The 19,581-nt window shown below is 51.2% G+C and overlaps 1 protein-coding gene across 1 annotated transcript; it reads right to left on the bottom strand.

Moving 5' to 3' along the window:
* Window positions 1–10,222: 10,222 nt before the first annotated feature.
* Cacng5 (calcium voltage-gated channel auxiliary subunit gamma 5) lies at window positions 10,223–17,747 on the bottom strand. The gene is made up of 5 exons (XM_042665477.1): window positions 17,552–17,747; window positions 16,184–16,270; window positions 14,566–14,706; window positions 10,757–10,902; window positions 10,223–10,480 (listed from the first exon to the last, which is right to left on the bottom strand). Exons 1-5 carry the CDS (start codon window positions 17,745–17,747, stop codon window positions 10,223–10,225), a joined length of 828 nt encoding a protein of 275 aa, XP_042521411.1.
* Between the last annotated feature and the right edge of the window lie 1,834 nt (window positions 17,748–19,581).

Raw genomic sequence — 19,581 nt, 5'->3', positions numbered from 1 at the left:
TCTTTCTTCCCTCCCTTCTTCCCTCTCCTTCCTCCCTCCCTCCCTTCATCCTCCTTCTCTCCCTCCCTCCCTTCCTCTTTCTCTCCCTCCTTCTCTCTCTCCCTCCCTTCTTCCCTCCCTCCTTCCTTCCTTCCTTGTTGATGAAGAGACCAGCTGGCCAGCCTGGTTGTTGCAAGAACCAGATCTGTGCCGGGATCCCCCTTTTCTTTGCCTGGACCCTGCTGTCCCTGGAGAGATGCAGGTGTAGGCACGGCTCAGGCTGGGGCTGTGATGAGCAGGGGGTGTGGAGCTCATTGGAACAGGGCCATCCAAAAGCTGGGGTCTTGTGGGCAGGTCCAGGCCAGGAAGCTCTAATCTCTGAATCTTCAGTTCCAAATGCTCAGAAGTCTGAACCACATGACACCCCCAAATGGAAAATTCCACACCTGACCCCTCATGACCACAAACAAACCCCAGGTGCACAACACTAATTCAGTGTCCTGCAGGAAAGAAAAGACCCAGTGTCCATCAGCTACAATGTACTTTTTCTTGTGAATACCCAGAATCCTTTGTGACCACCCAGGGTAGAAGAACGCGGCCAGTGCCCCCATGGTGGCTTCCCCACACGGCCCAGAGGACAGACTGCATTTCTGCCTACCCACAGTGTGCTGCGGAGGGGCTGCGGGGTCTCACAGAGGTGGGGGGGGGGACTCCAGGCTAAGACCTGAAGAGGCTGGACGAGCTGCTGAAGCTCTCAGCTGAACATGATGAGTGGAAGTTAGGGAACACAAAGACAACATGGAATAAAGTTCCAATCACCTTCAGGCTACATGTATAAGGGGCCTATAACACTCAGACGAGAGCCAGGCGGCTCACGCCTGTCATCCTAGCTACTCAGGAGGCTGAGATCTGAGGATCACGGTTCAAAGCCAGCCCGGGCAGGAAAGTTCATGAAACTCTTATCGCCAATAAACCACCAGAAGTGGCACTGTGGCTCCCGTGGTAGAGCACTAGCCTTGAGCTGAAGAGCTGAGAGACCCAGAGTTCAAGCCCCATGACCAGAAAAAAACAAAAAAAGCTCAAATGAATTTCATGGTTAGACTCGGATCTCTTCCTTAAAAGGCATCTCGTTATATACAGGTGAATATTTCAAAATCTGAAAATATCTGCAATCCAACTAATACTCCACCGGGCCTTGGTTTCAAGAGCTCTCTAGCAGGAAGAAGGTGGAGGTGGAGAGGTGTCAGGCAGAGGAGTGTGTGGGCAGCAAGGGCAAAGAGCAAAGGGCAAAGGGTAAGGTTGGGGCCTTCATACTAATGACTGTCAAATGAATTAAACAACCTCCCTGGACTCGGTTTCCTCATCTGTTCAACAGGAACAATGGCGCTTTCTTCATTCAATTGTTCTACAGATTCAACCAAGCTCCAGATGCCAGGCGCTGGCACTCGGTAGGCACTGAAGAACTCATGGTCCCCTTGCTATAAGCTCTCTGAGGAAGCAGAGAGGTTGTGGTCGCTTGCTGGTGCCTCCGTGTCAGCAACATCTTGGGAAGAAAGAAGAAGGAAAAGAAGGAAGGACCAGAGGAGCAGGACCGAGGACAGCAGCCCTGCGTTTAGGTGGGGGGAATAAACACACACACACACACACACACACACACACACACACACACACACACACACACACACACACACACGTTCCAGATCTACTGTATGGGAATAATTATGGTTGCTATTTTTGCCCATTTGTTTAATAACGTTAATTTGGCGACAACCTGATATTATAACATCCTCTCCCACACAGAGGAGGCTTTAGTTCCCCACTCACCAAACTCCATTTGCATTTTTTCCTGTGGGGTTTGGGACTGGAGGAGCTGGTGACTCACAGTGCGGGGGTGGAGGCTGGGAAAGGCCCCCTCCAGTGGGGGGGGGGGCAGCAGAAGGGGCGTGTGGGCTCCTTGGTAACACTGCCTTGTGACAAGAACGTGGGACATGCCCAGCCTCTCTGGCAAGGCCTGCCAGCCTCGCTCTGTGCCTCTTCAGCCCCGGCGAAGGACGTGGCCATTCTTGAGGAAGTTAATCAGAGTGGATTTCTTGGGGGCGGGTGGGTGGGATTTGTGATGCTGTTATTTAATGTCCTCAAAACAGAGAGAAAGCAGGGACCAGCCCGGTGCAGGTGCCCAGGCTCTGTAATCCTTGCTTCTCCAGAGACTGAAATCTGATGATCAGGGTTCAAAGCCAGCCCCGGTAGAAAAATTCCTCAAGAGTCTGATTTGCCAATTAACCAGCACAAAGCTGGCAGTGGAGGTAGAGCTCAGGTGGTAGGGGCACCAGCCTTGAGTGAGAAAAACAACACTAAGTGAGAGTGTAAGGCCCCGAGGTCAGGCCTCAGCACCTCCTTAAAGCCTTTCCCTTTCTGTAGGCTTTCTTCTTAGCTTATTAGCTATGTCCTTTGCCATGCTGAAACTTTTGTTTGGTGCAATCCCATTGATCAAGGCTTTCTTTGATTAGTTACGCTCCTGGATCTGTATTCAGAAAATCTCTACCTGAGCCTGGAGCCCTGCCGCGTGTTCTACTCCCTCCCATCACAGTTTTATGGTTTCAGGCGCCATCTGTTTAAAAAAAAAAAGAAAAAGGAAAGACTTGGAGAAACCCGTGTTAAGTGAAGTCGGGCCCAGAGAATCGTGGTTGCATGTGGAACTTAGAATGTGGAAGCAAGAATGAGTCTCTAAACCTACAAGTAAATATGACGGTGGTACGCCAACGGCCACAGAGTCAAGACCGAAGTCAGACAGTGTAAGTCCTTAGAAAGGCAAAGGCAAAAAAAATGCCTGGTTTTACTGTATTTGATTCCGGTGCCCTGCATCTTGTATATACATTTTTCTAATTTTGGGAGGTGAAGGAAAATAACAAAATGCATACAGGATACAGGTTGACCCATTGCAACAATGAGATGTACAAGACACTATGTAAAAACAAACCTTACAATTTAGGGGGGGGGTGGAAATCGGGGAGGGGGGAGGGAAGGGATGGTAGAGGAAAAACAAAGGAGGAGGTAACAATGCTCCATAGGAAATGAACTCATTACCTTACTCATGTAACTGTAACCCCTCTGTACAGTATTTTTACAATTATAGATAGATAGATAGATAGATAGATAGATAGATGTAGACAGAGGCAAAGCCTAACAAGGTAAGTACCAGGAAACAGCTACTTGTAAGAAAAGGAGAAGAGTGGACAAATAAAGAGAGGAAGGGTAAGAGAATGCAGTCAAGAATGCACTGTATATATACAAAAGGAAGAAAAATAAGGGAAGGCGTGGGTAGGGAGGGGTGGGTGAGGATATGGAAAGCCCGTGAGGCTGATCAAGATGTATTATATTCATAAACGGCTTTGGTAAATGGCACCTTTTTTGTATAACTACTTAAAGATAATAATAATTTTTTAAAAAACAGCCCTGAGTAGAAGCGGGCTTAAATGAGGTGGTAAATAAATGATAGTAGTCAACAAAATTGTGTGTCGACTAATTTAACTATTATGGGTAAATTATTACAGGTGTCTACAGATCATTTTTTCTCTCTCTTTTCTCCCAATTCCAGAAACACCTTACCATTATGTGGATTTTTTTTTTCTCATCAATTCTCTCCATGAAAACCACCCTGGCCTTGATCCTGCTGCTTCAGGGGGATTACAGGCATGCTCAGCCATGCCCAGCTCTCACCTGAGAGTATCTTAGGACTTGTTGGGAAAGAATATGGAGCATTCTCCCACCCAGGCAGCTGGGAGGCCTTGGAAGAAGCAGATTGGAGCAGCTGACCTATGGGGCCCTTTCTCATACCTGGCAAGGAAATGGGAGGTGGAGCTGAGTCCCTCGTAGGGCTCCCAGGGGAACAGTACCACCTCTTTTTCCTTCTGTCTTCATGATGGGCACCTAGTCTCTGATGGTGGCAGTGGTACATTTGCCAAGTTGGGCCATTAGAATTATAGGTGCCCAGCTCTTCATCGTATCCTGGAAATAGAACTTGCAGACCGTGGCACATTTTAGCGGCTGTGTGATGACTTTCGGGGTCAGGTTCTTCTCTGCACAGGACTGAGGGAGTGAGGGGGATAATGTTTGCAAAGAACCTACTATGGTCTGAACATTTGTGTGTATGTGTTGGTTGTGGGGTTTGAACTCAGGGACTTAGCGCTGTCTTGAGCTCTTTTGCTCAATCTAGCATTCTCACCACTTTGAGCCCTAATGCCATGTCTGGTGTTTGAATGGTTAATTAGAGATAAAAGTCTCACAGGGACTTTCCTGCTGAGGTCATTCATAAGCCACTGTGTTTGGATTCAAGATGGTGAACCCATTCTTGGGCAAACCTCAAGCCTGTGAGCTGACCTTTCAGGCCCTGTCCAGCCTTGACATTCGGGGCCCTGAGCTTGTTGGAGGCTCTTGTGGAATTGGTTCATTCTCTTCACCATGTTGTTGTTAAAAACAACAACAACCTACTCTGAAGAGCAGCATGGCAGTTTCATAGTGCTTTTCACACAGACCGGACTGCAGCTAAAATGGGGTGGGAGGTGTGTGGGTGTGGGTGGGTTTAAAATAAAAGCTGATTCAGTCTGCTGTAAACATGATGATACATGGTCTCTTTGTGGCCCAACAGGAAACCTTCAAAGTCCTCAGTCTTTTTCTTTCTTTCTCTCTCCCTCCCTCTCTTCCTTCCTTCCTTCCTTCTTTCCTTCCTTCCTTTCTTTTTCTTTCTTTCTTTCTTTTTGGTCAGCCATGGGGCTTGAACTCAGGGCCTGGATACCGTCCCTGAGCTCTTCTGCTCAAGGCTACAGCTCTACTACTTTGAGCCATAGACCTACTTCCGGTTTTCTGGTGGTTAAATGGAGATGAGTCTCATGGACTTTCCTGCCCTGGCTGGCTTTGAACCTCAATTCTCAGATCTCAGCTTCCTGAGTAGTTAGGATTACAGGCGTGAGCCAGTAGTGCCTGGCAGTACTGATTTTTCTTCCTGATTACAGAGTGTTAAATGAATGATTCCAGGGCCAGGGATTCCAGCTTCCTCAGTTGCCCACAAAGCACCATCTCCCCATTTCTTGCCTGCCACTGCTCCCCAGCTCCTCCCCACAGAACTCTCTGGGCTCTGTGACTTTTCATTGACTAAGAGCTGGGCTGTAGCACTTGCAGATTAAAGCCCAGGGCATCAAGCCCCCAACCTGCCAGCCTAGAACCATGAGTCTCTCCCCTACTGTGATTCCTGTTTGTAAACATGGTGCCTTCCAGCTGACAAGCCCCTTTCTGCCCTTTGCATGAGTTAGTGCCTGCTGATCTTTTTCTTAAATCTTAAGTAGTTTCTTAAATCTTTTCTTTTTTCTTAAATCTTAAGGGGTTTCAGCTTACCCCGTACAATGCCTCTTGAGCCACGTCACCCCTTCCCTCATTCCCCCCATCTTTCCCCACCCCAGCCATACTCTCTAATTATGTAGTGCCCGTTGCTTTCCCATCTGCTCTTGAATGTTACCCAGGGCCTCATCCATGCAGTGTTTTCCAGATGCTGGATTGGAAGTTCCTCCTCTGCTCTCCCCTAGTAGCTGAAAGCGAGCATCTGGTTGTGTTTTGCCTGTTTTAAACGGATAGCTTTCAGGGTTGGGACAGAGCTGGAGATGACTTTCTCCTTCTCTCCTCATTCCAAGAATGAAAAGCTCTGCTGGTAATGCATAGAAAACATGAAGGGGGGGGGGGGGCGGGCAGTAGCCTGATGGGGACCCGGGCCTTTGACAAGAGCCACTGCTTCCCTGAAACCAGGAGGGAAAAACCCTGTGCGCAAACTTCCCCAGGGCCACCATCCATCCAGCAGAGACCCTCATCCCCACAGTGAGAGGACGGTGACTCCTGGCTCTCAATTACGTGCCAGGAAGTTGAGGCAGGCCAGGGGAGGTGTGGCTTGTCCACGGTCACAGCACACCAGGATGCGAGAATCCTGAGATGTCAGCTGTGAAGGAATGAAGGATCAAAACCCCAGCCTGTGTCCCGGACACCGTGGGTCCTGGAGGACATCTGTCAGCTGGAACATCAGTGGTCCATCCGTCTGGAATCCAGGCAGCAAAGGCAGCCACCGTGCAGGATACACAGCCCTGTGGGGCTGCTGGGGCCTCTGGCCTGGTTAGAGCTCACCAGCTCGTATCATCGTGAGAACTGTTGGGCCCTTGAGCACCACCTCTCTCCCACCGCAGGGATCAGCAAGCAGCCACCATGACTGGGCCCAAACCACCAGCTGCTTCCCACGCGGTTCCAGCCTGTCCTCGACAGAGCTCGGAGCACATTTGTCCACTTCTGCATTCATTTACTAGAGTGTTTGCATTCCAAAGGCTAATTAATTTCATCAGTGTCAAATTAGCATAGATGAGGGTGCTCACCGAGTGTGAGGTGGAAGTCAAGACTCAAGAGAGATGCAGGGCTGGGAAGGTGGCTCAGTGGTGGAGCGCTTGCCTTGCATGCATGCAGCCCTGGGTTCCATTCCTCAGCTGCACCACATGAGCAGAAAAAGCTGGAAGTGGCACTGTGGCTCAAGTGGTAGAGAGCTAGCCTTGAGCACAGATAGGCTCAGGAACAGAGCCCAGGCCCTGTGTTCAAAGCCCAGGACTGGCGAGAGAGAGAAAGAGAGAGAGAGAGAGAGAGAGAGAGAGAGAGAGAGAGAGGCAAAAGGTCCCATCATGCAGTTGGCCTTAGCTACCTAACAAGGCCCAGAGCTCAAGGTAGAATACCATTTCCCCTTCCTTCCTTTTATCCACTGGTGTTATTAACTTCATGTGTCTAGGCCATGATGCCCAGACATTTGGTCCAATATTTTCTTCTGAATGTTTCTGTGAAGGTGACTTTTGGAGATTAATATCTGAATCAGGAGACATTTATAAAAGTAGGTTATCCTCCATAACAATCAGCTAAAGGGATGAACAGAACAAGGATTTCTCTTGAAAGAAGGTCTATTCCTGGACTTGAACTTTAAGTCTTCCCCGAATCTCTAGCCTGCCAACCTCCACCCCGCCCCCCCCCACATACACCCTCCCGTCGGATTTTCATGGAGTGGTTCACTTCCACAAGTGCATGAGCCAATTCTTTAATTCTCTCTCTACGAATCCTGTTCGTTCTGGTTCCCCAGAGAACCCTAAAAACCACTTGGAGGAGGGGGTTCTCCTACCACCTGCCCTCAGGGCATCCGCCTAAGCCTGAGGAACACAGGATTTGCCTGCAATTCCTCCCCTTGGCGTCTATGAAAACTGACTATTCTCCCCACAGGGAGACGGGAAATGTCGCTCAGCCACAGAGGAGGAGGGTGGCGATCTCAGATGAAAAGGACCCGTTGTTGAGCTGTTCCTTCTCATGGCTCCTAATATCAGTAACTTAGTTCTGTAAGTCACGTCACCACATCTTGGCCCATCATCCTACCCCTCTCATTTGTTTGAAAAAAAAAATAATCCCAACAAACTCCTCTAACTCTGTTTTATTTTGTGCTTATGGACCCCTCCTCCGCCCCCAATCCAGAAACTATATTGGAGGAAAGGCCCTAATAGATGATTTCTGAGTTGAGTTGCTATACTCGCATGTGCAATGAAACTCCTTGAATCATGGAAATGGTGACGGGGACCTGTCTCAAGAACAAGGAAGTATGGTGGCGGCACGGTATTGATAATCACCCAATCCTTGGTGAGGGAAGAAAGTGACAGGTCCATTTCAAGGATCCATGCACAGCACGTGTTGTAAGGGTTCACATTCCTGGCCCCCAGCATGGCCCCGGTGGCTGAAGGCCCATCCTAATGACATCACAGTCGATGCTCAGTGTGCATTTAAGAGTGCATTCTATTTTTTTCCATATGCATGACAACAAGCCTGCCACAGTGACAGAGAAACAGTGCTTTAGACAGCACGAGGTGCACTGTAGAAGTTAATTACATTGACACAAATTTGAGATGGGTACAACTTTCCAGCTTGGAAGTGCCTCCTAGCTGTTCCCAAGCGTTCTGACTGATTCCCCTGGTTTGGGGGACACCGGGGTTTAGGTGTCATTGTGTAACCAACAACCACAGAGAAGCACAATTGTTACACGGTGCTGATGGAGTAGAAAGCTGGGTCTCGACCTCTGCTGCCACTTTGCAGACAGAGCTGGAAAGTGGCCTAGAAGAGCAAAAGGAACTCAATCGTCAGAGCTGTGGCTGCGGGGGGAGGGGAGGGGTGTAGCCTTGGAAACAATTTCCAACCAATTTTCTCAAGGCAGAAGGGATCGCCCAAGGATCTGCAGTGAGTAATGGCCGCACTGGGACAAGAATTGGTTTCTGTTACCTTTGCCCTTTACCATGCTGTGAGGCAGATGAAATAATCCAGCTACAAAACAATCTGCCTGGTGGGGGCTGAACCACAGCCTCCTCCAATTTGTATCTTTAGTCCCCAGTGCCTCAGAATATGACAATATTTGGAAATAGGTACTTTAAATGAAAACGAATCTTTAAATTCATTGGATAGTAGGTCCTCACCCAGAGTGATTTGTAAGAGGGAATACAAACTAAGAGCCCTCTGGGTCATCTGAGCAGGAAGTCCACGTGAGGTCGTAACCAGAAGTTGGTCATGTGCAAGCTACGGGGAGAGGCCTCAGAGGAAACTACTGCGGCTGACAATGTAATCTTCACTTCCGGCCTCCATGACCGTGCGACAGTACATTTCTATTGTTGGACCTACCCGGCCTGTGGCCTGTGCTGACGAAAAGCTGTGTCCTCCTACTGTGTGATCCTCTACTGGGTGGCTTCCTGGACGATTGCCAGAGCCCTTGGGTTGCCCACTGTGGCTCTGTGCGACCCAACCTGAGGGTATCCGGAGGACAGCGAGACAAAAGCAGGGCACAGCAAAAATACAGAGCAAAAGGAGAGCGTAACGCTGTTCTGCTTCTCAAAGTTTCCAAAAGGAAAGCAAAGATGTCTAAGTGGAGCGGAGAACCAGGCTGTACAGCTGGTGACGGTGGCTCCTCCCTCCGCCATTTTGGTCTCGTAGGCTTCGGGGGGAAGATGTGTCCAACCTCTCCGCTCAGATTTCCCACCAGGAAAACAGCTACCACGCTGCCTGGCCTTCTGGAGACATCTGATTACCTACATATGTCACATAACCGGGCAGCAGATGCTCCCCGGCATTAGGATAAAATGAGCAATGCCGAAAAATGTTCCCAGGCAGGCAGCCTTGGGAGGGCAGCTGGATCATTCTGAGTTGGTCTTGTTTTGACTCAGAATGTACTAAGCACTAGCAATCTGCTCCACACCCCAGGCTGCCCCTTTGAAAGCTGCCTTCTACTCACGTGGTATAGACACCTGCCTACGTGATTCAATGTCAGGCCCCTGGGTGCGGGAATACGGCCCCTGTAGGTAGGGACAATGCCCTCAGGCACGCACACAGTGCCTGGTGCTCTGAATTCCAATCAGCCAGATTCTCAAATTCTCACTGTTGGAGTCACTTCTTTGGGTTAAGGCATCAACATGTTATCAATGGTCCATGTGTTATCTGGGGGCCATGCGGATGAAGACAGCTTCAGCCATTAATGCCTCTTTGTGACTTTCGTTGGCAGGGTCTGACTCCTGGCCTCTGGCTCAGGGCAGCTGAATTCTAGAGGCAAGAGGAGTGGAAAGATCGCTAGCCTGGGAACCCGGCTGGCACACACAGGTGTGTTGTGTAGAGAGAGAGGCAGGTGACATCAAAGAATAAAGCATCACAGCAGGGACTGCCCACTTGATGTTTCAGAGCCAGCCAGACCTCAAGATCAATCCCCTTTTGGCCCTGATGGCCGGACCAATTGGCAGGCACTGGAGTCCGGTTGTGTCTGTGTCAGGAACTTGGCACTTTAGAGCTGGCCTTAGTTGGGGCCAGGAAGTTGGGAGTGTGGGAACAATATACAACTAGAACAAGGATGGTCTCTTTCCTAGCGTGGAGCCCTACAGGCTTCCCAGAGTCTGGGCTGTGATTGGCACCCCAGAGGCGGAGCCTCACTTGTGGTCTAAGCCAATCAGCACAGCCCCTGAGCTCCAGAATCCCAGGCTCCCACATTTCCATTGGCCATTAGAACTACTCTGGGACAAGCAGGGAGAGGACAAGTCAAGTAACAAAGGCTAAGCAGGGGTGGCCTAGACCTGCCAACTTGGGGCTCAGGGGCAGGCAGGGGAAGGAGATGGGGGACGGGCTGTCCAGCTGTCCACAGTCCAGGTAGGCAGGTGGCTGGGGCTCAGCAGGGTGAGGAGGACATCTGGTCATAATCCGGGCACTTGAGCAAAGCTGGGTAGTTGCTGTTCATCTGCAGGGAGGCGTCGCTGGAGATGTCGGAGGGGCTGCGGCCCCGAATCCAGGCGTCAGGATGGAGGAACTGGCCCGAGTAGTCAGAACAATTGCTCAGACGCGGCCGGTAGAAGCCCGGGTGAGGCCTGTACATGTCTTCGGCAGTGTACCTCTTCATGAACAGGTACACAGACATCACGCCAGCACTCTGCAGGGAGGAGAAACAGAGGAGCTCGCTGCTAGTCCTGGCTGCACAGCCGCGGGGAGCTCCGGTGGGGGTGAGCAGGGGTGGGGGGAGGAGAGTGGACCCTAGGGACTTCCCAGGTGGAGGAGAGCTGGCCAGGCCAGAGAGCGACATGTTCTGGAGATGAGGAGGGGCAGGGAGGAGGGGTCTAGGGTGCTGCAGAATGTCCCCCTCCTCCTGGCCTGGCGGGGCAGAGCCCAGCCCAGTCTGGTGCAAGTTACAGCGGGGCGAGCTAGTTACCTCTGTCAAGAGGAAGGAGATGGCAGCAAAGGCAAATGACCACCCATATTTGTAGTTGAAATAGGTCTCTGCATCCTTGGTCCTGTTGAGCATCTCATCATTGATGCTGGAGATGTACAGCACCAGGCCCACCACGAGCGAGAGGCCTAGGGGAGGGGAGAAGAGGAGAGGGAGGGGAGGGCTCAGCATGGAGGAATAGGGAGTTTTCATATGCGGTATCCATCGGGGTAAAGCTGCCAGCCATTTGGGGTTCAAGGTGAGCAGGAGTTTCCCTCCTGAGGACTCTGTTTAGATAGTAGATAGCTGCAGGTAAAAGAAAAAGCCACTGCCCTGAGCCATGGGCCAGGCCTAGTGGTTTTCCCCTACATGCCCACACCTATCAGATACGCCTGCCTGGGCCCAGCCCTGGACCTTCATATCCGCTAAACCTGGGCTGGGCCCTGGTACCATGTCTTCAAAGCTCCCAGGTCATACTCCGGTGAACTTGGACTGTGAACTCTTGAGTTAGCAAGAAACTCTGACTCCGCATTGAGCCGGTTCAGGTTTAATCCCATTTGCATTTTTTCATGCCAGTGGAATATCTCAAAGGTGGAATGCAAAGAGACAAAAACATGATTCAAACCTCCCTTTGTACCTAACTCATGTGCTAGCCTGGGGTGCAGTTATGTATAGCTATAATTAAAACAATGAAATGGGGCCCAGCCCAGTTGGGATGTGTAACCCACCGGGGATGTCCCAGGAGCCTCAGATAGCTGCTAGAGGTCAGGGTCGGGGCTCAAGAAGTCAGTTAAACCAAAGACAGGTTTGGGAGCTGTGACCTCAGGGGTTGGAGTGGGAGCCGTGAGTGCCCACTGCTCACAGGAAGTGCATGGAGGAAGGCAGGAAGAGAATGTGGCTAATAAAGGTAGTCACGCTCTCCCCTACGAGGAGACCTATGCACTTCCACAGAGACAAACTGAAAATAATGACTGCCAAGGAATGCTTCTCAGGGGTGTACATTTTAGGTATTCTGGGCTGGTTGGTTAGAAAGGAGAGGCTGTCATTAAAAAAATAAGCAAAGTTGGTTTAGATGCTGCTGGTTCACACCTATAATCCTAGTTACTCAGGAGGCTGAGATTTGAGGATTATGGTTCAAAGTCAGTCCAGGCAGGAAAGTTCACGCAGGAGACTCTTATCTTAAATTAGACACTGAAATGCTGGAAGTACAGCTGTGGCTCAAGTGATAAAGTGCTAGCCTTGAGCAAAAAAGCTCAGAGACAGAGCTTAGGCCCTGAGTTCAAACTCCAGGAATGGGAAAGAAAGAAAGAAAGAAAGGAAGGAAGAAAGAAAGAAAGGAAGGAAGGAAGAAAGAAAGAAAGGGAGGAAAGGAGGGAGGGAAAGAGGGAGGGAAAGAGGAAGGGAAGAAAGAAAAGAAGGGAGGAAGGGGAGAGAGGAGAGGCTGAGGAGGAAAATATTGTTAAAAATGTGTGGGTAGCCTGAAGTGTGGAAGGATAAATAACAGAAGAATGGATGGCAGATGTGTGCTGTGGGTAGATTTAAAAATGGGTGGACAGATGAACAGAAGGAGTGTATATATGTATTGGTGGATGGACAGATGGATAAATGGAAGGAAAGAGAAAGGAAGAATGACATTTGGGCACGACAATTTCACTGCCACTGTGTCTCCAAGCGATGCTGACAAAATGCTGGGAAAGGATCATACAGCGACTTGTGAGTCGGGTGGCAGTCAGAATACTGGATGTCTGAGAGATGTGTTTTATTTCTTTCCATCTATCTGTCTGCACATGCATGCATCCATCCATCGTTGATCCACTACCCATCCTCCAGGCTCCTCACTCCGTCCCCCTTTTTTTTTGCTAGTCCTGGGGCTTGAACTCAGGGCCTGGGCACTGTCCTTGAGCTGCTTTTTTTTTTTTTTTTTGCTAAAGGCTAGCACTCTACCACTTGAATAGCACCACTGCCACCCATTTCTGTTTATGTGGTACTGAGGAATCGAACCGAGGGCTTCATGCATGCTAGGCAAGCACTCTACCACTGAGCCACATTCCCAGCCCTCCTTACCCATCTTCTAACTGACCATCTTCTCCTCAGCCTTTGTTCTGTGAGTAACCTGCCTAGGGAACCTAACATGCATGCCTGGAGATCACTCTAGCAGGTCCTCAGCTCCAGAAGAAAAGGTCACCCTCGAACTGCCTTGGCCTTCACGTAGGGGCAGAAGCATCTACTTTATTCATCACATTGTTTCCCTGTCTTCCTGCACTGCCTGAGAGGAGCCTGGTCCATGGCCCCCTTCCTACTCCCTAGGCTCACCGTTCCCAGATTTATTTCTTTGGGTCCAAGTGACTCCCTGAGCCCCAGCCCCAGATTTCCCACACGAAACACTTGGCATTTCCCCCAAAGTGTTTCCTGTGATCCAAGGATTGCTGCTGTGAGCGCCATGGCAGGGATTCCCACTCCCTGGCTTCCTCCCTGGGAAGCGGAGTCCTGGCCCCCTGGGAGTTACTTCTCAGATGCCACCTGAGCTTCCGCGCCCCCTGCCCGGCCATCAGTGCCAGTTTGGGCCATGGCTGCTGCTCCTCCTGCCTGACTGTAGGGACCCCTCGCCCCAGTCCCCTAGCCTCCTCTCTGTCCTCTCCGTCCTCCGCTCCTCCTCCGAGGAGGTGATCTAAGCTCCAAATCTGAGCCTGGCATTCCTTGGCTAACGTTTGAGACCCATGAAATGCGTGGGGCCTCATTTTCTCATCTCGTTTCTCCACTCACCACCACGAATCACAATGATGGCCCCGTTCCATCCACCACTCCTCCTCTCTCTGCCCTCCTGGAGCCCTTTCCACCCACAGCTCCAGCCCCAATTATTCATTGCCTGACTCCGACTCACCCTTCTGCTCACCTGCTCCCGCAGGCCTCCCTGAGGGATCCTTTGAATTTTAACTGTCTCTCCTGGCCCCCACAGCCACCCTGCTAACCCCTATCATAGCTCTTTTCATGCAGGTTCTGTTGCTCGTGGACCTGTTTGTATCTGTCACTCCACGGATCCATGATGTGTCCTGGCAGATAGGGCGAATGAGAGAAGTACAATGCAGGGCCAGTCCAGGAAGACACGTATGTGTTCAGAGAGCCTGGCGGGCCCAGGGTGTGGGGTGATCGGTGAGTGAAAGGAAAGGTAGCAGAGGACTGGGGGTGAACGACCAATATTCCAGAGGCAGGACCAATATTCCCAACATAGGAATATTCGTCATCAGTGGGAGAGGAAGGGGTAGTGGTTGATGTAGAGTGTGTGTATGTGGGGACTTGGTTCCTATTCCAATTCTGCCCAGGGGGAGCCCAGGGTCACCCCAACTCTAGAGCCTCTGTTATGCTTCTGGCCCATCATAGATGGGCCTGGGGTCATCTCTTTCTTCCCTATTGCAATTGTACTTTGATCACTGACTCAGTTCATCCTGTATCCAGTGCCAGGTGCTGGTCTCCAGCCATCACGAGTGCTTTTCCAAACAGCTGCTCAGGAGTTAAATATCACATAGTATAGTGTGCATGAATTAAAAAAAGGAAAAACCCATGACTTGCTAGGCACCTGTGGCTCAAGGCCTGCAATCCCCTGCAATTGCTGAGATCTGAGGATCGTGGTTCAAAGCCAACCTGGGCAGCAAAGTCCATGAGACTCTTATCTCCAATAAACCACTAGTAAACCAGAAGTGTTGCTGTGGCTCAAAGTGGTAGAGTGCTCACCTTGAGTGGGAAAAGCTCAGGGATAGCGTCCAGACCCTGAGTTCAAGCCCCATGGGCAACAAACATACCAAAAACCAACTTACCAGAGAGGATAAAGAAGATGCCCGAGACAAAGGCCAGGATGGTCCGGTGGGGTCGGGCGTGCCCGATGTTGCTCAGGATAAACCCAATGAACATGAAGAAGAGGCTGACCAAGGGGAACGGAGTGGCGGAGCGGATCATTTCTAATTCAGGGGGCAAAGGAATGACTGGTCAGTCTCGAGTGGCCTTACAGTGTCTCATCCCAAGTGGAACCTTCTAGCAGTTTCAACCAACAGGTCCTTTAAAGCCCTGAGCTCACATGAGTCCCTGAGGCAGGGCTGGAAGGCTGACTTTGGATGCCACCACACTAGGGCTCTGTTCTTTCCAGGCATCAACAGCTTCTCCGCAAGTCTACTACTGCGGCTGGTACGCTTCCAGGGAGGAGGAGGTCACTTCCAAGAGCATGGGGCCGCTCTGAGTGGCAGGCACGTGGGACAGTCCCTGGCCTCCTTTCTTCAGTTTACAATGACTTAGGGAGCAGGTGTATAATCTAGTTTGAAATGAAGAATCTGTCTGAACCCAACGAGATCACCTCTAAATCCTTAGAGTTTCCCAAGGGACAGCATCTTTGTTATTCGTGATGAGCACACATTCGTTATTCGACCACACCTGAGTGGTGGCTAACAGGTGAGTCAGGACAGGGGCTGGAAGAATTAATCACGACATTAGAGGGGTGGGGGATTTGATCAGGTGATATCAGCCTAATCTCTGGGGGGAAGATGGTGGGGTCGATACCGAGTTCAGGCTCACATTCAGTAATTCAATCAATCACATCTACACAGTGAAACCCAATAAAAATGCTGGACACCGAAGCTGGGCTGAGCTTCCTAGTGAATGTATTCACGTGTCAGGATTGTGATGAATCCTGGTTTTGTAGGGGAGGGGGATGACACTGAAGCTCTGCCTTCCAGACCTTTCTCTGAGTGTCTCTCCATTTGGCTGGCTTTGGTTTGTATCCTTTATGAAGAAGGACGTGTATTAGTCAAGTGCAAATGCTACCCCATTTTGGGCAGGGAAGGTGGCTCAGTGGTAGAGCGCTTGCCTTGCATGCCTGAAGCTCTGGGTTCGATTCCTCAGCACCACATAAGCAAAAAGAAAAAAGCCGGAAGTGGCGCTGTGGCTCAAGTGGTAGAGCGCTGGCCTTGAGCTGAAGAGCTGAGGGACAGCGCCCAGGCCCAGAGTTCAGGCCCCACGACCGGACCAAAAGAAAAAAATGCTTCCCCATTTAATATAAGAGACCTGAGCATTCACAGATTTTCATGGCCATTATGGAGATATTCTGGAACCATTTTGCTATGTACGAGAATAACGCAAATTCACCGTGGGACTTAGAACCAGCTCTGGCGGGGCCAGGGTCATGAAACCATTCTCGTTACAGTAGGAAGATGGGTTCAGTTCCTGGAGAGGGAGTGCCCTCTGACTGGTTGGCCTCACAGACTTAGCGACTCCAACTACTCATCTCTATCCCTAGAAGATTAAATTAGCAGAGCAGGCTCTACTGGACTCCAGCCAGGGCAAGAGGAGGAGGTCGAAGGCATTAACTCTTGAGAACATGCAGATTGCCTGACCCTTTTCTTTTCCCTGATCCTCTGTCTAAGTTAGAACACTCAGGACACCTACTTAGAACATTGACCGTGGACTCCGAGGTCAGCTGGGAGTTCATAGGCATCACGTACTCTATGGTGAAGCAGCGTCCTCGCTCCTCTCCTGTGGAGATGAGAATGATTGACATTTCTAAGTTCTTGAACATGGATTTACACTCCAATGTTTTCCCCAAATGCTTCTGGGATCTTTAACCCACGATGTTTCTACATCTAGGCTGGATACAAACTCTAGAGGAGTCTGTCCCTGGCCGATGGCCCCCAGCTCTAGTCCATCCTGGAAGATGGAGCCAAGTATGCACTGCTACATGGAATGTGGTCAGCACTGTGAGCGCCACGCAGAGCAAACGGCCCTGATTGCTGTTGAACAGAAGGGTCCAAGGAAGATGCACGGGGAACTCAGACTCATGAGTATGGATGATACGGAGCAGAACCTTCAATGCCTGTCAGCCCCTTTGGCAACCCGACTCAGGAAAACAAATTGGTCTTTGCTTCAGATTTAAGCAGAGGTTGGAGCCCAAGCATGCGAGGGATCAGGGTGGGATGTTCTTCCCCAGGCAGACCCAGCAGTGGTCAGAAGGCTGAGGCTGGAGGCGCTCTCCCTGATAATTAATTCCCACCTACCCAGCAGCCCATCCCTGCGGGCCCCATAAAGCGGGGAGGAATTTTTGGAAAGGCCAAGCGGTGCCTTTAACCACTGTGTACCCAAGTCACGGGGCTTAACCAACAAAAGCCCAGCGAGTGAGTCCTGGCCGGTCAGTAGAGGCCTGCAGCTGGTCTCATGGGGACATGGGGGATGGATTTCCTGTCCAGGCAGGAGCTCGGCCAGGATCAAGGCATCAAGGCCCGAACTCTTGGACCTATTGTGGATGCACAGTTCCAGAGGAGTCCTAGTGAGCTGGGAGACGGAGAGTCGGGGTCCATCCCGCACAGCAGGAGGACCTGCCTTCTTGTCTTCCCTGAGCCATTTCAGGGACAGAGGGACAGAGACGCAGCTGCTTTCCATCCTGCAAACTAGGCGACACCGTGAGGCTGATTGAAGGAGACCTACAGAACCTCCCCGCCCCACGTCTTCCCTCCTCATCTGCACAGTGGAAATAATAACAAGTCTGCTTCGTGGTGTGGTGGAAAGAATCGTGTGGGACCTACAGCTCGAGGGGTTCGGGCATCCGGGAGCATTTTAGAACTCACCCTACTCTCAGAGGAAAGTCTTGGAAGATGGAAAGGTTTTCTCAAGTGGACGTGGAAACCTAGGACCAACCTAAGTTTGGACCAGGATCCTGGCTGCGTTAGGCAGTTGAGCCTATTTGTAGCCTCCTCCTAGGGAAGGGCTCCTGGGACAAGATTGCCCTGGGGCAGAGCTGTCTACAACCCCCAGTGCCCTTACCTGCCAGGAAGCAGACCCGCCAGAGGCCTGAGTGCAGGGACATCTTCACCTCAGTGCTCTGGTTCTGGGGTAGGACCACACCCTCCTCCAGGTACAGCCAGTAGTCCGTGCTGACTGCGATGCCCAGAAGGCCCAGGCCACAGACGGCAAAGACACTACTGAGCAGGGTCAGGGCCTTCCTCCCGCACGCGCTCATGGTCCCCGATGTTCACTCGGTGACCAGTAGTCTCAGTCCCACGGAGATAGTGTAGATTCTTGGACAGGAGGGAGGAGGAGCAGTTGGTGGTGATCACAGCCCTGAAAAGGTCAAGATGAGACACAGGAACCCAGAAACCAAAGCGAATCCTGCCTAACGCAGAGAACGCTTAAACAGCTGGGCTCTAGGCCATGGTGACAGAGGGGCATCCCTCCCCTCCCTCTCTTCTTTCCCTCTCCTCCCTCCCTCCCTCCCCCTCCTTCCTTCCTCCCTTCCTTCCTTCCTTCCTTCCTTCCTTCCTTCCTTCCTTCCTTCCTTCCTTCCTTCCTTCCTTCCTTCCTTCCTTCCCTCCCTTCCTTTCCTTCCTCCCTCCCTCCCTTCTTTACTTCTTTCCTTCCTCCTCCAGCAACCCATATGCCAGAATGGGAGGTACAAAGATGGACATGCCTCCAACTTTGTTCTTGCATCCCCAGAGCTGTTTTCTGCAGCAGGTGAGGACTGTAGTAGAGATGGCAGACAGGAAGAAGGCAGGAGAGAGCCAAGCCTCAGGAAGAAGCACAAGGCCAGGCAGGGTCAGCTCTTCCTGATTGGGACTCTAAGCAGATGCAGGACTGTGGCAACCCAAGAAGCCATGCCCAAGGCCAAGTTCAACGGGTCTGCTAAATCTACCTAATCAGAATGTGCACCCTGGTGCCTGCCCACAACACTGCAACACAGGAGTCGGCTCTGGGCCAGCCAGAAGGGAGACGCTGGGAGTCTGCAAGGTGAGCCATGGATTTGCCTCCTGATGTCCCACAGTGCCAGGACTGGGCTGGGAGGTGGGCGGGACAGCAGTTGGGTATAGGGTAAATGGACACCAGACCCACAGAGCCTACAGGGTTTGCGAACTCTGGCTGCTGTCTAGAATGGCTCAGGGGAGTGTCTATCTAGACATCCCCGATTCCTAGGCACAAGCAAAGAGATTCTGACATTACTTCCGATAGGAAGGCAGTTGATCTGGGAACGGGCCATGGAGATCACTGGCATCCTGGGGAAGCTCATTAGAAAAGCAAAATTTCTGGTCCCTCCCACTTTCTACACAAGACTCATTTAAACAAGATCAAAGTAGGCTGTCTGCCTGCTAATGTCTGGGAAGCCCTATGCTAAGCAAACGAGCGCTGCCATTGTCACGAAGCCCCTGCCATGACACAGACAGGACACAAACCCACAGGAGCCATCTGGCCTAGGGTCTCACCAGAGCTGCACGCAGGAGCCCACACCGTCCACAGCTTTTGAGCATTACAAAGCCAGAAGTGTTGAAACAGGATGTCAGGGATCGGGCGGTCCACCCCTCCTGGGGGCCACAGTGGAATTCCAGGAGCCGTAGCAAGGCAGGGGGTGATGTCTTAGCTGAGATCTGAAGCATACATAAACACCAGGTAGCTGAAAAGCCACAGGAGCTGGATTAGCCTGTGGAGCTGAGCTCACAGGAGGGGGCGCGGGGAGATCGGTAGCCTTTGTCAGGAAGGGGGTGTCTTGGCTTTGATGCCCCAGCATCTGATGGTGGGAGAGCTTATGGATGGACAGAATGAGCCACATGCTGGCTTTGAGCATTTGCCTGTGGGACACAAAGGCACCATTTCTGCAAGGCAGGTGGGACAGGAGTTCAAGGATGGAGCCCCTGGTTGACTGAGAAGGGAGAAACCCAACACCAAGCCATTCTCCACGCAACAGGGAGGAGCACGGATCAATTCCCATGGACTATTCTTTGATCAAAGGACTGTTAGGGGCAGGGAATCCCTAGACATGCTGTCCCTGACCTGTCACATACCGAGTGAAGTGCTGAAAAACCTGC

Source organism: Dipodomys spectabilis, unplaced genomic scaffold (assembly GCF_019054845.1).
Source record: "Dipodomys spectabilis isolate Male_0828 unplaced genomic scaffold, ASM1905484v1 ptg000329l, whole genome shotgun sequence".
Taxonomy (NCBI): Eukaryota; Metazoa; Chordata; class Mammalia; order Rodentia; family Heteromyidae; genus Dipodomys; species Dipodomys spectabilis.
This window is presented reverse-complemented; position numbering and strand designations above follow the sequence as displayed.